This window comes from Taudactylus pleione, unplaced genomic scaffold (assembly GCF_031769625.1).
Source record: "Taudactylus pleione unplaced genomic scaffold, aTauple2 ptg000762l, whole genome shotgun sequence".
Classification (NCBI taxonomy): Eukaryota; Metazoa; Chordata; class Amphibia; order Anura; family Myobatrachidae; genus Taudactylus; species Taudactylus pleione.
In genome coordinates, this window is record NW_028285164.1 from 1,629,758 (window position 1) to 1,654,559 (window position 24,802).

The window sequence follows — 24,802 nt, forward strand, 5'->3', positions numbered from 1 at the left end:
AGGTGTAAATGATGTGGGACAGGTATGTGGAGGTGTAAATGATATGAGGCAGGTCTCTGGAAGTGTAAATGATGAGGGACAGGTATGAGGAGGAGTAAATGACGTGGGACAGGTCTCTGGGGGTGTAAATTATGTGGGACAGGTACATGGAGGTGTAAATTATGTGGGACAGGTATGTGTATGTGGAGGTGTAAATGATGTGGGACAGGTATGTGGAGGTGTAAATAATGTGGGACAGGTATGTGGGGGTGTAAATGATGTGGGACAGGTATGTGGGGGTGTAAATGATGTGGGACAGGTATGTGGAGGTGTAAATGATGTGGGACAGGTATGTGGAGGTGTAAATGATGAGGGACAGGTATGTGGAGGTGTGAATGATGTGAGGTAGGTCTCTGGGGGTGTAAATGATGAGGCACAGGTATGTGGGGGGGGGTGTAAATGATGTGGGACAGGTATGTGGGGGTGTAAATTATGTGGGACAGGTATGTGGAGGTGTGAATGATGTGAGGCAGGTCTCTGGGGGTGTAAATGATGAGGGACAGGTATGTGGGGGTGTAAATGATGAGGGACAGGTATGTGGGGGTGTAAATTATGTGGGACAGGTATGTGGGGGTGTAAATGACGTGGGACAGGTATGTGGGGGTGTAAATGACGTGGGACAGGTATGTGGGGGTGTAAATGACGTGGGACAGGTCTCTGGAGGTGTAAATGATGTGGGACAGGTACATGGAGGTGTAAATGTTGTAGGACAGGTATGTGGAGGTGTAAATGATAGGGGACAGGTATGTAGAGGTATAAATGATGTGGGACAGGTATATGGAGGTGTAAATGATGATGTGCTAATAAAAGTGGGTGTCTTTATACCGGCGTGCGCTCACTCTGCCGTCACTCACTAAGACATAGAGGGCGTCCTTACACCAGACAGTGCGAACTTGGAATTTGCATACCCGGCCCCTTTTGGAAAGCGAGCGATCACGGCTTGGCGTCCGTGTCCGAATCGCCCCCAGTGTCCGATTCATGGACTATTGACATCTGCTGCAAGCACCACTCCTACCTGGTCTACAAAGACTATAAACATTAATTTATTGTATGATTATTATGCTGCTTAATCTATTCTCATAAGCGCTCATCTCTAACATTTGTATTGCTAAATTGATATCTGACATTAAAGAGGCATCGCCCAGGGATGGAAGAGGAGCATGTGCGTGTAAGAAAGAGGAATGGGGTAAGAGCGTGGGGGGGGGGGGGGGTGGAGAGGGTGTCAGTGGTGTCACACATCTGTTTATAACTTCTATAGGAAGTCATGTATCATCATGTGACTGCCCGTGTCATATTACTATGTATACTGTCTCCCCTGTTACTTAGTTGCCATAGTATTGTGACTATTTGTCGGTAATCATGATGATGATTTTGTTATATTTTGTTTATCCATGAGAATAGTGAGTTGTAATATGATGTCATTAATCTAACTAATAAGTCATATGATTATTGGTTATCTATTCTTTATTGTGTCATCCCTTATTTGCCAATTACAGCCCATACTTCATGTTTGGGTAAGGATGTGTTGACCACTTATATCTTAAGTACTGACACTATCTGTAACAGTCCTATATTGCTGGGCTCCTATTTATGGGATGTAAGGGGCTAGCGTTGCATAGCGGAAGTGTCACAGTTAATTTTTAATATTTAGTATATATAATCATTATTCCACATTCTTTAAATGATTCTATACCTCGCAGTCTTTCCAACTTATCTCTTTGTTAAAATTGGTCATCTTCTCCTGAGCGCAGGTTCTATTTCCATAAAGAATGTTATTAAAACTTCAATCATTCTAATACCTCTTTTCCACCAAAATCCCAGGTCCGACCTGGGTTTTTGGACATGGTTCCAACCCTGGTCAGACACATTTATACCCCTTTTACACCAGAGCAAAAACCTGGGTTATTGCTGGTTCTACCCGGGTCGCAGCTCAGTGTAAAAGGGTCCCTGAAAAATAACCTGGGGTCAAGTGACCCTGCAATCCAACCCAGGTAGCTACCAGGGTTGGACCCAGGATGGACCCAGGTAATGGTGCAGTGTAAACGGCGCAACCTGGGTTATCTGACCTGGATCATGCCTAAAATTAGCGGATTGGTGGTTGTGGAGCAGTCACACCCCACTTTTTATGACCTCACAGGTTTAGCAGGGCAGACCTGAGTTCAGTGTGAACAGGGCTGACCTGGGAGTAACCCAGATCAAAGGTGCAGTGTAAATGGGTCTGACCTGGTCCTGGGTCGGACCTGGGTTTTTGATGGAAAAGAGGTATAATACATTACATATATAATTTATAATATATAATTTACACTGAGCTGCAACCCGGGTAGACCCTGCAAAAACCCAGGTTTTTGTTTTGGTGTAAAAGGGGTATTACACTGCACCTTTGATCTGGGTTACTCCCAGGTCAGCCCTGTTCACACTGAACTCAGGTCTGCCCTGCTAAACCTGTGAGGTCATAAAAAGTGGGATGTGACTGCTCCACAACCACCAATAAGCTCATTTTAGCCATGACCCAGGTCAAATAACCCGGGTTGCACCGTTTACACTGCACCATTACCCAGGTCCATCCTGGGTCCGATCCTGGTAGCTTCCTGGGTTGGATTGCAGGGTCACTTGACCCCAGGTTATTTTTCAGGGACCCTTTTACACTCAGCTGCGACCCGGGTGGACCCAGCAAAAACCCAGGTTTTTGATCTGGTGTAAAAGGGGTATTAATTAGCGCTGACTGGTAACAACTAGGGCACAGGTTCTCAGACTCGGTCCTCAGGACCCCAAACAGTGCATGTTGAATAATTAGTTCCACCTGTGGATCTTTTAAAATGTGTCAGTGAGTAATGAATACACCTGTGCACCTGCTGGGTGACCTGGAAAACACGCACTGTGTGGGGTCCTGAGGACAGGGTTTGAGAACCACTGAACTAGAGGATGTGCAGATGTTATAGTGCGGTTCATCCAATCACCTCTAAAGTACAAAATTGTTACAGATGTCAGTTTATATAAACCTTAAACTTGATACATACCTAAGCGATATAACAAATGATGCGATGACTGATACAACTTCAATTACAATCATACGATCCCAGAAACACGATTTTGAGCGTACACACTATGCAATCTTCGGAACGACGGCGCAATAGATATCGTGTCGTGGGACTGTATCCAATTAATTGTTTTTCCACTATTTGTGGTTGCGCACATTTTTCATCACATCGTCCCTTCTGACAGGCAGCACATCAGATGCGATGAACGGCGACTGTAACGAGATTGGGTGCACACTACACAATGGTCGTACAGATTTGTCAGAACTAGCAATATTGTTCCATATACAGTATAGTGTGTACCCACCTTAAAACAACTGTTTGAGCAAGACAGATAGATTAGAACATGTTTGAGCTTGTTTAGCAACAATTATCTACATAAACTCGGTCCCCATGGAACCTTACAGTGCGTGTTTTCAAGGTATCCCTAGGAACACTTTATTGTGTTCGCCTAGAGGCTCCCAAACTCCGCCATTACAGTCCATGTTTTAAAGCTATCCATGGTTGAGTCAAGATGGTTAAATCAAACGGACTGAGGTACTAATTAAGTCACCTGTGCTCAAGCATGGATATCCTTAAAACATGGACTGTAATGGCAGAGTTTGGGAGCCTCTAGGCTGTATAAATTAATTTTGAATGGGGAAAAAAAAAAAAATCAACTAAAGATAGAAGGGGGTCAGTTTGAGGAATATGAGCAGAGCCCAATCAGGGGCAAAGAGTGATGTTAGCATTTTCAAAAAGACCTGGGTACATGTATGACTGTTAAACATGTGAACTAAAGGTCCGGCATTTATGAAGTGCAGAAATAGGAGGGTGGTTCAATAAATAAGGTCTGACGTGTAATGTTCTCTATTACATTTTCATTTCCCATCAGACCAGGTAGACCACTGCTTCCCCTCACGGCCATTAGCCTGCATCTAAAGGGCACATCAGCAGCTGAACTTCATCACCAACTTGGATACTATTCATTATACATAGTCAGGTCCATAAATATTGGGACATTGACAGAATTTTCATATTTTGGCCTCTATTCGCCACCACAATGGCTTTGAAATGAAATAAACAAGATGTGATTTACCTGCAGACTTTCAGATTTAATTTGAGGGTAATTACATCCAAATCAGGTGAACGGTGTAGGAATTACAACGGTTTCTATATGTGCCTCTACGCATTGAGAGGTCTTGTTACTTAGTTATTGAACCTCCCTTGTACTATCAGTGCAGTAGTTAACCCCTCCCTAACTGTATGCTGCACCTCTGTAGCACCACCTTGTGATCAACCAAGGGTACTGCACTTAGTAGACTGGGGGGAGAGTTTTCCCAACAGGTCATGTTTTAAGGATTTCTGTCTGTGGGAGCAGGTGGGATAATTACGGACCCAGCAGAATAAATGAACACACCTATACATGATTAAAGAAAGTCACAGAACATGACCTGGCGGTGGTCTATACAATGACAATTAGCAGCTGGTTTGTTGCTATGGGAAACTCCTCCACTTTATCTGTTTGATACATCTCTCCCTTCGTAACTAATCAGTAAATGTGTCAGTGATGGGACAGAACAATAACACTAGGCTGCACAGCGCGGGTTGCTGGCTTTTTAGGACACATGTGACCAATGACCCGTAAGAGTAACCATTTAAGAAAAAAAAAAAAAAAAAGCCCATCCACTTCCAAATCGTATCGGGGGGTCTATGTCCAAAATAATACAGATAGCAGGTCATTTACAATGTGCAAAAAGATGGCCGAGCAGCTCAGCGTTGGTCATACCGCGCATGCAGTCAGCACATAGTACCTGGGTTTGTGCAATGTTTTGCGCAGGCTGACGGGAAGACACGGGCGTATGGTGAGTGCGCGGTTCAGAGTCCTGGTTTTGAGGAGCACTGTGATACTAGATTTCATATTGGCGAGTGAGATAACGAGATGGAAGGTGACGTTTCCTCGGTCATCCCTCACTGGCTGTTCTCCACTGGCATGGCATCACCAGGGCGGTGTCACGGCAGGCTGACTGATACTGTGCAGCACACGGTGACTAGGAAACTGACGGCGAGTTTGTGGAACGTCTCCACAGCAACCGCGGCAATGATCAGCCATGAGCGGCTAACAGGAGAAGAGCGCAGTCTATACGTCATGTCTTCTCACAGGAACTAACAGCAGCGTCATTACAGCTAACACGGTGCACTGCCAGGGATCCCGGACACAGCTGACCCTCCAAGGCCGCAGTATCTCTCACATTGTGTCACTATTGCCAATAACAACGTCATTTTATTTTTTTCAATGTCTGTACCCAAATAATTATTAATATTACGTTGCACAATGTTAGGAGACGGGAGCTTTAGAACAGTATTTCTCAAATCCACTCCTCCAAGATCACCAACAGTGCATGTTTTCCACATCTCCTAGCTGGAGTACAGGTGTATTTGTTATGGGATGACAGACTGCTAACAGTGCATGTTTTCCACATCTCCTAGCTGGAGGAGTTCAGGTGTATTCATTACAGGCTGACAGAGAGACTGCAAACAGTGCATGTTTTCTACATCTCCTAGCGGGTGCACGTATTAGTTACAGGCGGACCCAGAGACTGCTCCATGACACCTAGGCTGTAAGCTTGTTTGCCTGAATCACGGACAGCATATCGTACAGTGCTACATACAATATGTTGGTGCATTATACATAGAAGATAGTAGCGCCTATATGGGATTACCCATGTATTAATTACTGACTGACACATTATACAAGATCTACAGATTGTACAAGTATTTCATTCTGCAAGGATATCCGAAAAACATGCACTGTTAACACTTAAAGCATTACCAAAAGTCAAATGAACAAGTACATGAATATAATTAAAATCTAGCATATCAAAGCGCGCTGTTCGCCCAAGTAAAGGATCTCTGTTCGCCCTTCTGAGGGTGTGAACAGGAATCCAAGTAAAGTGCCAGCTGCGATGCTGTTTTTCCCCGTAGCCGGCACTTAAGTCGGAAAATGCCGGTTAGCGCACCTAAACCCCCGGCTTAAAGCGCGCTAACGGATATCTCCCGACTAAGTGGCGGCACGGGGGAAACAACTGAATAGCTCCGGGCACGACATCCTGGCGCTATTCACATTGGATTACCTCCAAAGTGTTTTACATGCATCACTATTGTGCGCCCCAGGTTTTATCTCCTTGATACAAACAGAATTGCCCAAACAGGTGAGGTAACAAAGAGGAGCTAGACCTTACACCTGGCTTATGGAAAGTGTTCTGGACTAAGTAATGGGACTCATTGCACAACAGAACTCCTCTTGTATGTGTATAATAAAATATATATATATTATTAAGCACTAGCTGTTGCCTACAATGAAATCGTAACTTCCAATTTGAGGTCCTCTAGTTGTATTGCTTTGCATGGGGGCCCTGTGGCAGGAGTGGCCCATGTGTCCGGCAACGCCTTCACCCACCTCTCACACCAATGTCACTGTGTGCCCTGTGCACAGACTGCTATGTAACCTCTCCTATTCACCCACCTCTCACACCAATGTCACTGTGTGCCCTGTGCACAGAATGCTATATAACCTCTCCTATTCACCCACCACTCACACCTATGTCACTGTGTGCCCTGTGCACAGACTGCTATGTAACCTCTCCTATTCACCCACCACTCACACCAATGTCACTGTGTGCCCTGTGCACAGACTGCTATGCAACCTCTCCTATTCACCCACCACTCACACCAATGTCACTGTGTGTCCCGTTCACAGACTGCTATGTAACCTCTCCTATTCACCCACCACTCACACCAATGTCACTGTGTGCCCTGTGCACAGGCTGCTATGTAACCTCTCCTATTCACCCACCACTCACACCTATGTCACTGTGTGCCCTGTGCACAGACTGCTATGTAGCCTCTCCTATTCACCCACCTCTCACACCAATGTCACTGTGTGCCCTGTGCACAGACTGCTATGTAGCCTCTCCTATTCACCCACCACTCACACCAATGTCACTGTGTGCCCTGTGCACAGACTGCTATGTACCCTCTCCTATTCACCCACCACTCACACCAATGTCACTGTGTGCCCTGTGCACAGACTGCTATGTAGCCTCTCCTATTCACCCACCACTCACACCAATGTCACTGTGTGCCCTGTGCACAGACTGCTATGTAGCCTCTCCTATTCACCCACCTCTCACACCAATATCACTGTGTGCCCTGTGCACAGAATGCTATATAACCTCTCCTATTCACCCACCACTCACACCTATGTCACTGTGTGCCCTGTGCACAGACTGCTATGTAACCTCTCCTATTCACCCACCACTCACACCAATGTCACTGTGTGCCCTGTGCACAGACTGCTATGCAACCTCTCCTATTCACCCACCACTCACACCAATGTCACTGTGTGTCCCGTTCACAGACTGCTATGTAACCTCTCCTATTCACCCACCACTCACACCAATGTCACTGTGTGCCCTGTGCACAGGCTGCTATGTAACCTCTCCTATTCACCCACCACTCACACCTATGTCACTGTGTGCCCTGTGCACAGACTGCTATGTAGCCTCTCCTATTCACCCACCTCTCACACCAATGTCACTGTGTGCCCTGTGCACAGACTGCTATGTAGCCTCTCCTATTCACCCACCACTCACACCAATGTCACTGTGTGCCCTGTGCACAGACTGCTATGTACCCTCTCCTATTCACCCACCACTCACACCAATGTCACTGTGTGCCCTGTGCACAGACTGCTATGCAACCTCTCCTATTCACCCACCACTCACACCAATGTCACTGTGTGTCCCGTTCACAGACTGCTATGTAACCTCTCCTATTCACCCACCACTCACACCAATGTCACTGTGTGCCCTGTGCACAGGCTGCTATGTAACCTCTCCTATTCACCCACCACTCACACCTATGTCACTGTGTGCCCTGTGCACAGACTGCTATGTAGCCTCTCCTATTCACCCACCTCTCACACCAATGTCACTGTGTGCCCTGTGCACAGACTGCTATGTAGCCTCTCCTATTCACCCACCACTCACACCAATGTCACTGTGTGCCCTGTGCACAGACTGCTATGTACCCTCTCCTATTCACCCACCACTCACACCAATGTCACTGTGTGCCCTGTGCACAGACTGCTATGTAGCCTCTCCTATTCACCCACCACTCACACCAATGTCACTGTGTGCCCTGTGCACAGACTGCTATGTAGCCTCTCCTATTCACCCACCACTCACACCAATGTCACTGTGTGCCCTGTGCACAGACTGCTATGCAACCTCTCCTATTCACCCACCACTCACACCAATGTCACTGTGTGTCCCGTTCACAGACTGCTATGTAACCTCTCCTATTCACCCACCACTCACACCAATGTCACTGTGTGCCCTGTGCACAGGCTGCTATGTAACCTCTCCTATTCACCCACCACTCACACCTATGTCACTGTGTGCCCTGTGCACAGACTGCTATGTAGCCTCTCCTATTCACCCACCTCTCACACCAATGTCACTGTGTGCCCTGTGCACAGACTGCTATGTAGCCTCTCCTATTCACCCACCACTCACACCAATGTCACTGTGTGCCCTGTGCATAGACTGCTATGTAGCCTCTCCTATTCACCCACCTCTCACACCAATGTCACTGTGTGCCCTGTGCACAGAATGCTATATAACCTCTCCTATTCACCCACCACTCACACCTATGTCACTGTGTGCCCTGTGCACAGACTGCTATGTAACCTCTCCTATTCACCCACCACTCACACCAATGTCACTGTGTGCCCTGTGCACAGACTGCTATGCAACCTCTCCTATTCACCCACCACTCACACCAATGTCACTGTGTGTCCCGTTCACAGACTGCTATGTAACCTCTCCTATTCACCCACCACTCACACCAATGTCACTGTGTGCCCTGTGCACAGGCTGCTATGTAACCTCTCCTATTCACCCACCACTCACACCTATGTCACTGTGTGCCCTGTGCACAGACTGCTATGTAGCCTCTCCTATTCACCCACCTCTCACACCAATGTCACTGTGTGCCCTGTGCACAGACTGCTATGTAGCCTCTCCTATTCACCCACCACTCACACCAATGTCACTGTGTGCCCTGTGCACAGACTGCTATGTACCCTCTCCTATTCACCCACCACTCACACCAATGTCACTGTGTGCCCTGTGCACAGACTGCTATGTAGCCTCTCCTATTCACCCACCACTCACACCAATGTCACTGTGTGCCCTGTGCACAGACTGCTATGTAGCCTCTCCTATTCACCCACCACTCACACCAATGTCACTGTGTGCCCTGTGCACAGACTGCTATGTAGCCTCTCCTATTCATGTGACCTCGGGCCCAAACCACTGGTCACCCCCCGGCTGTACGCATGGTGCCACACCTATCTCTTGCACTGATAATGTCACTACATTTTGTTTTTGTTATTGCTCAGCTTTACCCTGACGGATGGAGATGAAACAAAGTGCAGGTTATATCTAGGAGTTCCCATTACATAATGATGCGTGAAAATCAGTTCAGTCGTTTTTGCGCCAACTTGGCACAGAAAGATACAATAGAGTATTAATATTATATTAATATAATGTTCCTGCTAGGCTGTTTTAGCAGGGCGCCGCGCTCTGCCCGATTTTAAAAGGGCAAAATACGCCCTGCCCATTTAGGAGGCGCCCCACTAAAACAATAACGCTTTTATTAGTACATGAAATTTTGAACCAATAATTTATTAAGTGGGAACACACATCAGAAGTACATTTATGCACTAAAGCATATGACCTCTAAACATATCAAATAGGTGAGCGCTTACTAGTTCTACGTACACCAAAATACAGCCCCACTAAAACAGCCTGCTCTGAGCCTTCCCCACCCGCAGTGTCCCGCGGGTGGGAAAAGTTCCGGTGACTGTTCACTGCCGGCATCTATTCACCGTGAGGGGAGGAGCTTGGGAAAAGGCCAGCACTTACAGCCCCTAAGTGTGATGAATCGGGGGCGTGTCACACCCCCCCCCCTCCCCGCTCGGCCACATTCGATTTCGGTGATATGGCTGCTATCAGCTTTTCATAATAGTTGTCTTTTAAATCCGTATAAATAACTCTAGCAAGATACATTATATTGGCTGTGTAATAAACCATTCCATCATTTAGTACGCGGCGTGCTATTTAACCAACAGGACGGGGACATAAGGAGAAAGTTTGTGGAACAAGATACATAAAATACATTTATTTACACAGCACCAGTACGGTACAGAGTGTCGCAATACTGGGCGAGATACACACAAGACAACGACCCCAGCACCCCCAAAACAGAATAAGTAGCCTGGGGCACCACACATGCCAGCACGCCTTCACAGCCATGAGCTGGCAGAGTATGCTGGTACCTGTAGTCCCACAACAGCCGGTGGGCCTCACGTTGCCTACCTCAGTGGCAGAGGAACGCCAGTGTCCCCGCCATGCTCTGGGAGTCAAGTCACATTTTTGAGGCAAATATTGCGAAACTGAAACTGCTAAAGAACTCTGCAGCGACAGCGAGGAGAAAGCGCAGCCCCGTGTAGCGGACCTGCAGAGAACGCTACAGCAGATGAGTGATCAGCGAGGCCAACAGTATAGAGCGCTGGTTCCGGCAGAGGCAATACCGGCCAGCAAGGTCACTCAGAGCATTTACCACAATGTCATCGTCCTCTGTAAGAGCAACACATCAATAGGTTATTCCCCATTTACAGTCCCGGATTTCTCAGGCTCAGTACTTCCGCTGGCGAGGAAAGATGGCGTTAGAGCGCTTAGGGGTGGGCACAGAGTCTGGGTCCATATCAAAGAGGTCCCGTCCCGTTTTTAGGATCTGCTCCTCGATCTTCTTGTGACGTTTCATATCGGAGAGAACTTTGTCCAGTCTCGCCTCTCTCTTCTGGCTGCGGGACGAGCTCCCTGCGGAGGACAGAAAGGGGTGTAACACACAGTGGCTTCTACATAGTACATGTTATGTATGTGTTACTGTACTGGCGCTTAGGGGCGTATTTACCATTGGTGGAAGTATCCTCTACAGCAATAATCTCTCCATAGGGTTACGTCACCTGAGGCTAGTGTTAGCTATCGGGGATAAGCTGTTTGCAACACTCATTATTTATATCACTCAGTGGCGTAACTACAGCCCCCGCGGTGGCTTGGGGGCGCGGAGGCTTGTGGGGCGAGGTGGCTGCCTGCAGATTGCATGCGGACTGGCCGTCCGCATGAAATCTGCAGAAAACAGCCCTCCCAAAATGGCCGCCGCCTAGGAGGAGACATATGCTAGAGGTCCTACTGGACCTCTAGCATCTGTTAGTAACCCAGGCAGGGCGGTAGTGTGGACGGTACATAAGTGCCGTCCGCACTACATTACTAGCAACAAACACACAGCCGCCGGCGTCGGCAGCTGTGTGTTTGTTTTAGCAGCCGATGAGAGTCTGTCAGACTCTCATCGGCTGCTGCGCCCACTGCGGGAGCCGGCTTCATGCTCCTGCAGTGCGTGATGGGACAGACGTCATGACGTCTCTCCCATCATGCAGAGCGGGCCGGCCCGGGAGGACGCTGCACGGAGGAGCATGCCGGAGCAGGGATCAAGGTAAGCGGAGTTTTATTTTCTTTGTGTGTGTGTGTTGCTGGCCGGGCGGGGGGCACTGCTGGGGGGACTACCACTAAGGGCACTGCTGGGGGGACTACCACTAAGGGCACTGCTGGGTGGGGAGGATGGACTACCACTAAGGGCACTGGGGGGACGGGACGGATCACTGCTAAGGGCACTGGGGGGAGGACTACTACCACTAAGGGCACTGGGGGGGGGGGGGGTCGGGGAATGGATGGACTACTACTAAGGGCACTGGGGAGGGGGGGCGACGGATCACTGCTAAGGGCACTGGGGGGAGGACTACTACCACTAAGGGCACTGGGGTAAGGGGGGGGGGGGGGGGGACGGATTACTCCTAAGGGAACTGGGGGGGGGGGCCTGGGTGGGCGGACTATTACCACTAAGGGCACTGCAGGTGGGGGGAGGACAGACTACTACCAAAAAGGCCACTAGGGGGGACTACTACTAAGGGTACTGCTGGGGGGGACTACTACTACTGAGGGCAGTGCTGGGGGGGACCACCACTAAGGGCACTGCTGGGGGGGTGGACTACTACTAAGGGCACTGCTGGGAATACTACTAGGGGCACTGCATACTGGTGGGACCACTACTGGAGGACACTGCATAGAGGGGGATTACTACTAGGGTCACTGCTGCGGGGACTACTACTGGGGGCACTGCTGGGGGGGCTACTACTGGAGGCATTTCTGGGGGGGGGGGGTGACTACTACTGAAGGCATTGCTGGGGGGGGGGGGCTACTACTGGGGGCACTGCACTGGTGGGACCACTACTGGGGGCATTGCACTGGTGGGACCACAACTGAGGGCACTGCATAGGTGGGGATTACTGCTGGGGGCACTACATAGGTGAGGATTACTGGTGGGGGACTACTACTGGGGGCATTGCTGGGGGAGGACTACTACTGGAGGCTCTGCTGGGGGGTTAGGACTGGGGGAACTATATAAGTGGGTCTACTACTGGGGTCCTTATGTAAGGGGCACTGCATAGGGGGACCACTACCTGGGGCCCTGCATTGGGGGGGGGGGCCTCAGAAATTTTTTTGGCAGGGGGGAGCAAAATTTATAGTTACGCCACTGATATCACTCGTTATTTATACCCCACGCTAACCGATAAAGTCACCTGCATAGAGATAAGTACATACAGTTATCCCTACATCTAATTGATGTAAGAGAAGTTGGCCATTGGTCTCGGACATTGGAAAGGCCGGGGATTGTGTAACAAGTTGGCTTATTAAGGCGACAATATGGAGAGAGCGTGGATCGTGTTCACGTTATACGGAGTCAGACTGCAGAGCGCGCTGTGCACGATGCTGTACACTGGGTCAGTGCCACATGGAAACGTGGGGCCCGATTCAGAGCGGCGCGCAATTGTCCACGTCGCTGAGCGATTATTTGCAACTGCGCACGAGAGAAAAAGTCCTGAAAACCCCTACGGCGCATGCGTCACACAGAGTGTATGCACAAAGGCGCTGCTGCGATCTAAATGTACCGTAGCAGAAAGGTGGCGGAAAGGTGATGGGCGTTCCTGGGTGGCGGCTAGTGCTGCGTGCAAAAATGGGCCATTCAGTGCGCATTTCATAGGAGTGCCACAGGTGTGACAGTATAAGCGGCCGAATTTCCAGAGGCACGGGCGCAAGCCTAGGAGGCCGTGGTCAGGCGGGGAAGCCGCACTTGCCATAGGGCTGGTGTGATTTGTGATGGTGCCACCAATGGTGGCATATAAGTTGGCACCAATCAGTATTGCAGCATAGACATGAGCTAGAAGTGGGCGTCTCAGTCCTCGCACATTCAGCCGCACAGATGAGGGGGGAGGAGTTCATAGGCCATTTGCATCAACTCGCACCGGCGACCTCCAATACTCGCTGCTGCGCTTTTGCATGCGGCACAGAATCAGCGCTTTGGGGTGTAAATAAAAATCCTCGCCAGCCTAGACACGCGAGCGAAGATAATCACATGGGGAACCCGAGGACTGAGCTGAAATTATAACACACACAGGACGGCATAAACGTTCTACACAGAGATTTAGTCCATGTGTACCGGATCTCCCACCCACTAGTGCGCCCCCCCCCCCCCCCCATCCAGTAAATCCACCCTTGTACGTACCAGGTGTCCTTCGCCGGTCAATTAAAGAGTTCTTTGGAGTGACTGGTTCATCGTCAAAGTCAAACGCTGTGGGGATTTGCGGCCTGTAGAGAAACGAGAGACGTAAGTACGACATCCACAGACTGTGGTTACAAGAGGAAGAAACAGCAGCGCAACCAACATGGCAGATTCTGACCATCAGCAATCACTAATACAGATACAGGCAACGTACTGGGGAGCGTTGCTCTCTATGCCCAATATCATGATCATAGCTTAAGTAGGAAAAGCTACTACACAACACACTAACGTCGTCGTGGTCTATCCTAAAATCTGGAAGCACCTTAGATAACAGAACCTTTGTTCATGGCAGTTACAGCTCAACAGATCCTAAGGGGCCGATTCACTTTAGTGCGATGTTCCGGGAATTTGGCCTTGCAACACGATTTTCCAGGTAAAAGTCTTCTACGCATTTTTTTTTTTTGCAATTTGTTTAAAAACGCAGGAGAACGCTTCATGAAAATTAGTTTCGTAAATCCAAACTACTACAGAACTGAATCAGCCCCTAAGAGACTGGATGAAGCCCTTTAGCTGGTAAGAATGACATTTGGGTCTCTGCAAGTTCAGAGTGTAATCCTTATGGGAAATAGAATGGAACTAAGCCATAATTTCCTTACTTGAGACAAGCTATGTAAAAGTTTACACAGAAAAAAAAAACGGAACAGTATACACAGGCCCTATGAGGAACCTCAAAGGAGTAATGTAGTTTCCTCAAGAAATCAATATAATCATGTTTATGATGAATACGTGCAATAAACTATGAGGGGTATTCAATATGAAACGTAAACTTCGCTGTCGAAGTTTACGCTGCATATCGGAGATTTTCCTGGGATAAAGTATCGGGCGCGTGCCTGCTTTATCCCCGTATTCAATATAAAACCTACGAAAAAGGGACCTGGCGAAGTGGGATTTGCGATAAAAAACGAAATTTATCTGAAATAAATTGTAGGACCCCCCTAAAACTGTAAAAACATGGGGGATCACAATCGGTACCCCCGTTTTAGCCTGCAAATGAAAGTCGGGGATTTAAATAGCTGCGGCAGGTGCTTTTTTCCCGACATTGAAGAAGTGATGCAGAAGAGCACTTAGGTTATTTTTAAGTGGTCCCATCAAATTTGTGGTACATGAAAATGGGTACTAGCATATGTTTATGTCCCTAAAGTAATTTTTTTTAAATTCTGTAACTGTGCACCTGCCGCTAATAATCTATTCTAGAATACACCTGCCGCATCCTTACAGAATAGCCCTGAACCTATTTCCCTAGTTTTAAACTATGTTTCCCATTATTTTTTTTTCACTCCAATTTTTTAAATTATTTTTTGGGGCGTCCCTATTTTTTTTTACTTTTTTTGACACAGTTATTTTTAAAATGACATTCCCAGTGGTGCAGGCTATTTTTTTAAAGCCTGCACCCCTAAACCCCAATTCTGCACTTTTTTTCGCCACCTAGTCAGTGGTGAAAAGTTTCCCCTTTTTTTTTCAAAGACTTTTCGAACCTGCGAAAAGTCTTTGAAATTGAATACGGTGTAAAACCAAAACATGCGTTAATGATGTCATCGGTGCGAAAACATCGCAAAAACTGAGTTTTCGCTCCATATTGAATACCCCTATATGTGTCTATGGGGTCAATCCTATTCCGTGCAATGATCTCACCAGTGCAAGTCATCGTGGCAGTGGCCGCACTTTACGGCAGCCCTGGTTCGCTAACATTTGCTGGTAGCCTTATAGGGCAGCGAGCAAAGTTTGTCGAATTCCGGGTCGAGTCGGGCTGTGAAGAGCGTGATATACCTGTCCGTTGCCGGCGTTTTAACGCCGTTGCAACGGCACATCGCACTTAATAGGATTAACTCCTATGTGTCTGTTATATTCGAGAAGAGAGTTATAATAGATCTGTAGAACCCATTACTAAACCTGTTCTAGACAAAGATTATTCATACAGTGGTCGGGCGAGCGAGTAAGTATAAAGATTAGTGAAATGGTCATTCAGTCATCTCGCAGGTTCTCAAACTCGGTCCTCAGGACCCCAAACAGAGCAGGTTTTCCTGGTATCCTCAAAGCATCACAAGTGAAATAATTAGCTCCACCTGTGGATCTTTTGAAAATGTGTCAGTGAGTAATGAATACACCTGTGCTCCTGCTAGGTGACCTGGAAATCGTGACCTGTGTGGGGTCCTGAGGACAGAGGCCCTGATTCAGAGTCGGACACTCTGACAGAGTGCTCACTCTGAATCAGGGCCGTCCTAATTGCTTTTCAGAGCGGGTGACCACCCACAGCTATAGTGAGCGGCCAGGAAGATGGTCGCGATGGTCAAGACCATCGCAACCATCGGGCTTGCGACGAGACCCTTATGGTAGGGTCTCGTTGCCGCAAGTCCCACAGTGCTTTCGGCTCTAACAGAGCCGAAAGCACTCCCACTGACATCACTTGTGATGTCAGTGGAGCCGGCCCCAGACGGTAGGTGTTCCCATGGGAACGCCTCCGTCTGGGCAGCCACGCCCCTGGCCCTCCCACCAAAGGTGGCGTGCTGTCACTCAACATTGACAACACGCCCCCTTTGGTACGAGACCTGGTTCCGTCGTGCGCATGCGCACTGGGCCACCATCGACCGGCTTGCGAGCGCATAGCGCTCGCGAGCGGGTCTGAATCAGGCTCAGAGTTTGAGAACCTCTGAGTTATCTAGGACCAGTTTTAAATCTCTACGCAAGTGTTATGATACATGTTTTCTATTTGGGTAGGGGGGAATGTGTGCGTTCAAATTTTGAGTTGCTTATCGGCATACTTCTAACATAGGGGGCCACATATATATACAATTGTTAAGAACGCAGACACGATACCAGTGTGAATAGGAAGTTGAAGCGTCCAAACACACTATTGCTGCAGTCGCGCTGGACACCCCTTCTTGGTGCGCCAGGTCCCGTGCCTCTTTTACGCTCAAATGTGTGGTGGAGTCTAAATCTGTATACAAAGTGCTGCAATGCAGCGGACGCGGCTTTTTCCACGTCAAGTTCGGTTTTAGAATCGGTCGCAAACACAGATGTACAAGTGTCGCATATCAAATTAATCAGCGCAGACTCGTGAAGTGGATGTGTCCCATCTTTTTTTTTGCAACTAAGGGCGGTATTCAATTAGTTTTGCGTCTGCGATAAAGTTTCAATTGCCCGACTTTCCACCTGCATCGTGTGTTTTGGACACGGAAACGTATCGTGCGCACCCCATGCTATTCGCCTTATTCAATTACAAAGCCGCGAAGACGAAACAGGTGGAAAGTGCTGTCAGAAATGGGGAAATCTGCCTGAACCCCCCCAAAAAGATGCAGTAACATTGGGGATCAATGTAGAGGTGTCCCCGAATAGCCCTAATAAAACAGTTTGGGGTACTTGAGTTGTTTCAATAGCTTCTTATTAGAGTCTTTGTACAAGTGGTGAAGAATGGCATAAAGCCGTATATTTTGGGGTGAAAAATAAGAGTGTCCTGGTCACATTTGGGGAACATGAAAATGGGTGCTAGCTTATTTTATAGTCTCTAAAGTGAAGTTTAAAAAAAAACAAAACGTGAAAAACGCACCTGCAACCAAAAAAACACCTGACCCATCCTTGCAGACCCCCCAAAAGTCTATTTCGCTAGTTTTTATGCTTGTCCCCCACGTTTTACTTTTTCGCCCCCAAACTGAAAGTACATGTGATTTATACCTGCTATTCAGAGGCAAATCTTTTTCGCCTAATACATTGCATTGACTTACCGCGTACGCGAAAAGCCGGTGGAATTGAATACAGAGATAAGTTTGTGCCACGCGAAAAGCCAAGATTGGCGTTACTTTTCCGCGGATCTCACCTTTTCGCTTCTAATTGAATACGGCTTTAAGTTGCATATTCCAGCGAAAAAAACACACACTACACTGGTGGGTGCAGCTCACTCACTCCAAGCGTCTTGCTGCGCCTGGCGATTCTAGGCAAGGTGTACGAGGTCACGTGTACGAGGACACGCTTTGTTACACCGTCGTAAGGGGTGTACCCAGCTTAACTCTCCAAGTTGTTATAAACCAATTATCATATTAGATCTATACGAGTTCAGAATCTACGTACTAAGAGGGGAATTCAATATAAAACGTAAACTTCGCTGTCGAAGTTTACGTTTCATATCGGAGCTTTTACCTGGGATAAAGTATCGGGCGCGCGCCCGCTTATCCCCGTATTCAATATGAAACTAACGAAAACGCGACCTGGCGAAGTGGGATTTGCGTAAAGTTATGAAATTTTCCTTAAAAAAATTGTAGGACCCCTCTAAAGTTGTAAAGACATGGGGGATCACTATGGGTACCCCCGTTTTAGCCTGCAAATGAAAGTCGGGGTTTTAAATAGCCGCAGCAGGTGTTTTTTTCCCGACATTGAAGAAGTGATGCAGAAGAGCACTTAGGTTAGTTTTTTTCGTTTTTTTAAGTGATCCCATCCAATTTGGGGTACATGAAAATGGGTACTAGCATATTTTGATGTCCCTAAAGTAAGTTTTTAAAAATTCTGCAACTATGCACCTGCCGCTAATAATCTATTCTAGAATACACCTGCCGCTAATAATCTATTCTAGAATACACCTGCTGCTAATAATCTATTCTAGAATACACCTGCCGCTAATAATCTATTCTAGAATACACCTGCCGCATACTTGCAGAATAGCCCTGAACCTATTTCCCTATTGTTAAACAATTTTTTCCCATTTTTTTTTTCACCCCAATTTTTTAAATAATTTTTTGGGGTGTCCCTATTTTTTTTTTTAACTTTTTTTGACACAGTTATCTTTTAAATGTCATTCCCAGGGGTGCAGGCTATTTTTTTTAAGCCTGCACCCCTAAACCCCAATTCTGCACTTTTTTTCGCCACCTATTCAGTGGTGAAAAGTTATCCCCGTTTTTTTTCAAAGACTTTTCGAACCTGCGAAAAGTCTTTGAAATTGAATATGGTGTAAAACCAAAACCTGCGATAATGACGTCATAGGTGCGAAAACATCGCAAAAACTATGTTTTCGCTCCCATATTGAATTCCCCTATAAGAAGTAGCCATAATTTGATACAATAAACTGTAACAATTATTGTATAAGCCTGTTATATAGTCCATGTATCTCAGGCACCTGTGCTTTTTTCGAGTCACACGCCATAACTAAGGCTAAAAGGCCCCCATGTACGCACCATAACTAAGCTAAGGATCCCCCACGTACACGCCATAACTAAGTCTAAAGAGCCCCCATTTACGCGCCATAACTAAGCCTAAGGAGCCCCCACGTACACACCATAACTAAGCCTAAGGAGCCCCCACGTACACACCATACATGCCATAACTAAGCCAAGGAGCCCCCACGTACACGCCATAACTAAGCCTAAAGAGCCCCCACGTACACGCCATAACTAAGCCTAAGGAGCCCCCATGTACACACCATAACTAAGCCTAAGGAGCCCCCATGTACACACCATAACTAAGCCTAAGGAGCCCCCATGTACACACCATACACGCCGTAACTAAGCCTAAGGAGCCCCCATGTACACGCCATAACTAAGCCTAAGGAGCCCCCATGTACACACCATAATTAAGCCTAAGAAGCCCCCATGTATACGCAATAACTAAGCCTAAGAATCCCCCACGTACACACCATAACTAAGCCTAAGGAGCCCTCATGTACACGCCATAACTAAGCCTAAGGGGTCCCCATGTACACACCGTTTTACGCAGCTAAACCTGGTCTATTTGGGTGAGACATGCGTAAAAATGCATGGGCCCCCAAATACAATTGAATATCTCCCCCCCCCCCCATAAAACCATTGAATCACCGCCATAGTATGTACGCCACAACAGCGCAGTGTTAAACAAATCACTAAATATAGAGAATGGGATTTACAGGACCACCAGCCCTCTGACACTTACGCTTCCTCCTCCTCCTCTTCCTCGTCTTGCTCCTGGTCGGACTCATCATCCAGGGGGTCTGGCTCTGGTGTTGGAGGTCTGCGGAAGAGGATGTCCACTTGAAGGGGGAGTGTTCCCTCACTGGCTATAAGCTCATAGAGGCGCTTTATCTCCTCTGGAGGTGGATTCCAGCCATCGGTCTCCTCCAGGTCATCGTCACTGCAGGGAATGCACCAGTCCTCCTCCTCCTCCTCGTCTTCCTCTTCCTGCTGCCGTTCTCCATCTGCTTCACCCTCCTCTTTCTCTCCTTCTTTCTGAGGTTCTTCTTCTTCTTTATCCTCCTCCTCCTCGTCCTCCTCTCCCTCCTTTACAGCCAGCGACTCCATGCCCGAGGTCACCTTCTCCTGCCCATCTTCTGAGGCTTCCTGCATCTGAGGACAGCAGGAAGTAAACTTAGGAACCAATCTCACCAAAAACTGAAGATATAGTTGAAAACAGTTGCAGGAGAACCTAAACTTTTATAGTTTTATCTATTAATGCTCGAGTATCCAGTAGCTCACTGGTCCAAAAGGCCATGCTCAGAGTTGTCAAAACCCCTCCCACATGAAAGCCTCACTCACATGAATTGGAAATTCTGGTGGGCTTTGACAACCCAAATAAGATAGCCTGCTTGGACAAGTTGAGGCAGAGGGGAACCTGTCGGATCCACCACGCACATTACTTAATCCCCCAAAACTGCATTTTTACTGTTGTCTCAAACTTTAAAGATACTCTGCCACTTATCTTGTTATTTTCTAGCACCTTAAAGCATACAATTATTGCTTCTACAATACACACGTACATCATTAGACAGCCAGCAATGTACCGCTTCAGTTACATGGCTGTCCAATGAGACGAACAGTCTGCTCCTATATGCATTTGCCCTGTACCTGTGAAGAACATATGCGATATATGTATGCCCAATGAAAAGACAACATGCATCATACAAAACACACTAATTAAAAGCTCCTATAGCTTTGTGCATATGTAATAACCTAACCTCCATTCGGTCTGTAACATGGTATGACTCAACGGTGACAAGTTACTGTACCTTAAAGTATAACCGATGGACTCTACACTAATATATACTGAAGTCATGTACATAGGGAAATATTTTACAGTAAATAACCAAACCCCCCCCAGCAAGCAGGATAGGAAGTTCCAATATCTGAGACCGAGCAGATCAGGGGATACTCACCTCCCAACATAAACAATATAAAAGGCAAATGCTGACATCTAATTACTTGCTAGCACTCTCATGGTTTCCCTGTGCAGAGACCTCATCCCACACCACAATGCGCAGATACCGGTCGTTTCATAGCAGTGGATGGTTCTAAGGCAGGGATGGGGAACCTCAGGCCCGAGGGCTGTATAAGGCCCCCAGAATCATTTGTTCTGGCACTCAGAGCTTTTTTCTGCTAGCCTCATCTGGCTAACAAGGTGCCTAGAATGACACCCTGCAGCCAGAATCTATGCAGCAGTGCAGCCTGGAGCGTCCGTAGGATGCTTCATACAGTCACACCGCTGCCCCTACAGCTCCCCGAAGCATCCTCAGGATACTCCGGGCATTGTTGTAATCACCGGCGATTGTGGCCCCCACCCCTATGTGACATCACACGGAAGGGACATGGCCTACACCAGGTCCGCAAATATTATATATAGTAAAATGGCCCTTGGCAGAAAAAAAGGTTCCCCACCCCTGTTCTAAGGCCTAAGTTGCAACAATTCAACAGTGTAACATTGGTGTGCCGACACATAATTGCAGATTTTATACTGATCACTATGATTTTTTTTGTTGGGCATGACAATCCCTGGAGGTCAGCAGTATCTGAGAATCTGTAACCACCTCATATGGCACCAGCCATCGTTCTATTTACTGGGAAACCCATCAACCGCTGTTTGGCAAACAATAGAATTTTGGGGCTGATGGCTCTTCAATCAATGGCTTTGCAAAGCCAAAGTAAGAGAGGAAGGGGTTTCTTTCTGCAGACACAACACAGCAAGAAACAGTCCCAACTCTGAGACAGTTGGGGGGGGGGGGGGTGGTTAGAGGAAGGCATTAAACTGTCAAAGAGACATGCAAGGATGGAGAAAGACTTACTGCATGGAGATATCCAACTTACTACACAGCGTGGGCTCGGAGCAAAGCTCACATCCCACTGTACAGCCACCCTCCTATAGCAGAGATCCCACAACAAATCACTGATTCCCAAGCAGCCCTGACCTAGCTGGGAAACCAGACAGGAGGGCAACTTTCCTGGAGCGCCAAGATCCTTCTGCAAAGACCCGCCCTGCAGTAAGGACCCCACAGCATAGCGACACCAATTCTGCTACACACAATGCAACCAACCCTGACAAGGTGGTGACAACAGCGCCTTTTTTAATCAACCTAGCGGTAACACAAGCTTTCCAGCAATGGTTGCCTGCTATTGATGGGCAAGAAATAATGGCGCACCCCGACAGGGGTCAGAGTCCCGGCGGCTGCGATCCCGACGGTAAGTATTAGGGTTAGGCACTAGAGGAAGTGTTCGGGTTAAGCTGGGTACACACTAGAGCGATGTCGGGCCGATATGCCGCTTCGTAACGACATATTGCCTACATCACTCAGGGTATACGAATGCACGCTCCCGCGGTCGCTAGCAACGGCGCCAGATTTAACGTGCTACACATCAAACCTAGCGATATCACTAGCGGCCAGTGTATTCTTAATGAACGACATAACTGTGATCCTTACGTCGTTCATTGTAGACGCACAATCACTGTTGACGGGCATTCGTTCAGATGTCGGAACCAATGCCCGCCGATTCAGTGTGTACCTAGCTTTAGGCTCAGGGAAAGGTGGGTTAGGGTTAAATTACTTACCTGCAGACATCGGAATTTCCGACTGCCGGGATCACGTACCCAAACTCATATACCGCAGTACTGACACCACATGGAAGCAGTATAGGGGGCAGGGTGATAAAATACAATTAAAAACAATCGAGTCACATTATTATGACCACCAGCAAATAGCCAGAGTAACCGCCGTGTGCAGCACGAACATCAGCTAGATGGGCTGGGGTTGACTCCATAAGGTGCTGGTAGGTTGGTACAGGTATATGGAGCCATGCTGACTGCAGTGCATCACACAGCTGCTGGAGGGTGCGTGTTGGAGTACCGATAGAGCGATCACAACGATCAAGGTGGTCCCACAGATGCTCAGTTAGGTTCAAATCCGGGGAATTAGGGGGCCAGGGAAGTACTTGGAAGTCTTGGTCACGCAAGAGATTTCTAGCCGTGTGACTTGTCGCATGGTCTTGCTGGAAGATCTCATCCTCCTCAGGGAAGACAATCAGCATGTATGGGTGTACATGATCTGCAGGGATGGATTCATAACCACATTGGTTGAGGGTGTCTTCCACATGGATGAGTGGGCCGAGAAAATGCCATGAAAACATTCCCCAGACCATACTGCTGCCACCACCAGCTTGTGTTCTTCCAGCAATGGTTGCAGGGTCTCTTTCTCCGATGTTTCTCGCCTGACTCGCCAACGTCCATCCGTTTGAATGTCAAATGTAGTTGGTCATAATAATGTGACTCGACTGTATGTATACAACACCACATGGGAGCAGTATAGGGGGGCTGTATGATATAATACACAGATATAATATATATATACACACAGCAGTAATGACACCACATGGGGGGGGTTATATAATACAAAGATATAATTATATTATATATAAACACACACACACACACACACAGCAGTAATGACACCACATGGGGGGGGGGTTATATAATACAAATATATAATTATATTATATACACACACAGCAGTAATACCACATGGGAGCAGTACAGGGGGGAATGATATAATACACAGATATAATATATATACAGCAGTAATGACACCACATGGGAGCAGTATAGGGGGCCTGGGTGATATAATACAGATATAATATAGACACAGCAGTAATGACACCACATGGGAGCAGTATAGGGGGCCTGGGTGATATAATACACAGATATAATATATATATACAGCAGTAATGACACCACATGGGAGCAGTATAGGGGGCCTGGGTGATATAATACACAGATATATATATATACAGCAGTAATAACACCACATGGGAGCAGTATAGGGTGGCTGGGTGATATAATACAGATATAATATACACACAGCAGTAATGACACCACATGGGAGCAGTACAGGGGGGAATGATATAATACACAGATATAATATATATACAGCAGTAATGACACCACATGGGAGCAGTATAGGGTGGCTGGGTGATATAATACACAGATATAATATAGACAGCAGTAATAACACCACATGGGAGCAGTACAGGGGGAATGATATAATACACAGATATAATATATATACAGCAGTAATAACACCACATGGGAGCAGTATAGGGGGCCTGGGTGATATAATACAGATATAATATAGACACAGCAGTAATAACACCACATGGGAGCAGTACAGGGGGGAATGATATAATATATATACAGCAGTAATGACACCACATGGGAGCAGTATAGGGTGGCTGGGTGATATAATACAGATATAATATAGACACAGCAGTAATAACACCACATGGGAGCAGTACAGGGGGGAATGATATAATATATATACAGCAGTAATGACACCACATGGGAGCAGTATAGGGTGCTGGGTGTGAACCTGACAGTAATAATATAATGTGGGCAGGTCACTGGATCGATCACTCACTCTGGAGCCCGCACGGATCCTCTCTCTCTCTCTAATGTAAGCCCAACACAGATCACTGAGGGCAGGAGGCCGCCATGTTGGAAAACAGCCGGTTACACCGCCAGGAATACATTACGTCACGTCCGCCATTCTCCCTCCATTGACACCGACCCCTCCTCAGTATGACTGCATCATAACACCCACCAGACAGCGGCGCTGTCCGTCTGCTGTAACCATAACGGATGATTCAGGAGGGAAGCCTGGGCAGCCATCTTTGATTAGGGCGGGTACGGACTCCTCGCAGTGTTGTCGTCTGCGGAATATCGGGAATATCAGT

At 47.4% G+C, this 24,802-nt stretch overlaps 1 protein-coding gene across 1 annotated transcript; it reads right to left on the reverse strand.

The window, feature by feature from the left end:
* Positions 1-10,286: 10,286 nt before the first annotated feature.
* PAGR1 (PAXIP1 associated glutamate rich protein 1) lies at positions 10,287-24,662 on the reverse strand. The gene is made up of 4 exons (XM_088457456.1): positions 24,487-24,662; positions 19,749-20,158; positions 13,803-13,885; positions 10,287-11,002 (listed from the first exon to the last, which is right to left on the reverse strand). The coding sequence occupies exons 2-4, from the start codon at positions 20,156-20,158 to the stop codon at positions 10,818-10,820; spliced, it is 678 nt and encodes a 225-aa protein (XP_088313582.1). The 5' UTR covers positions 24,487-24,662; the 3' UTR covers positions 10,287-10,817.
* Positions 24,663-24,802: the final 140 nt, after the last annotated feature.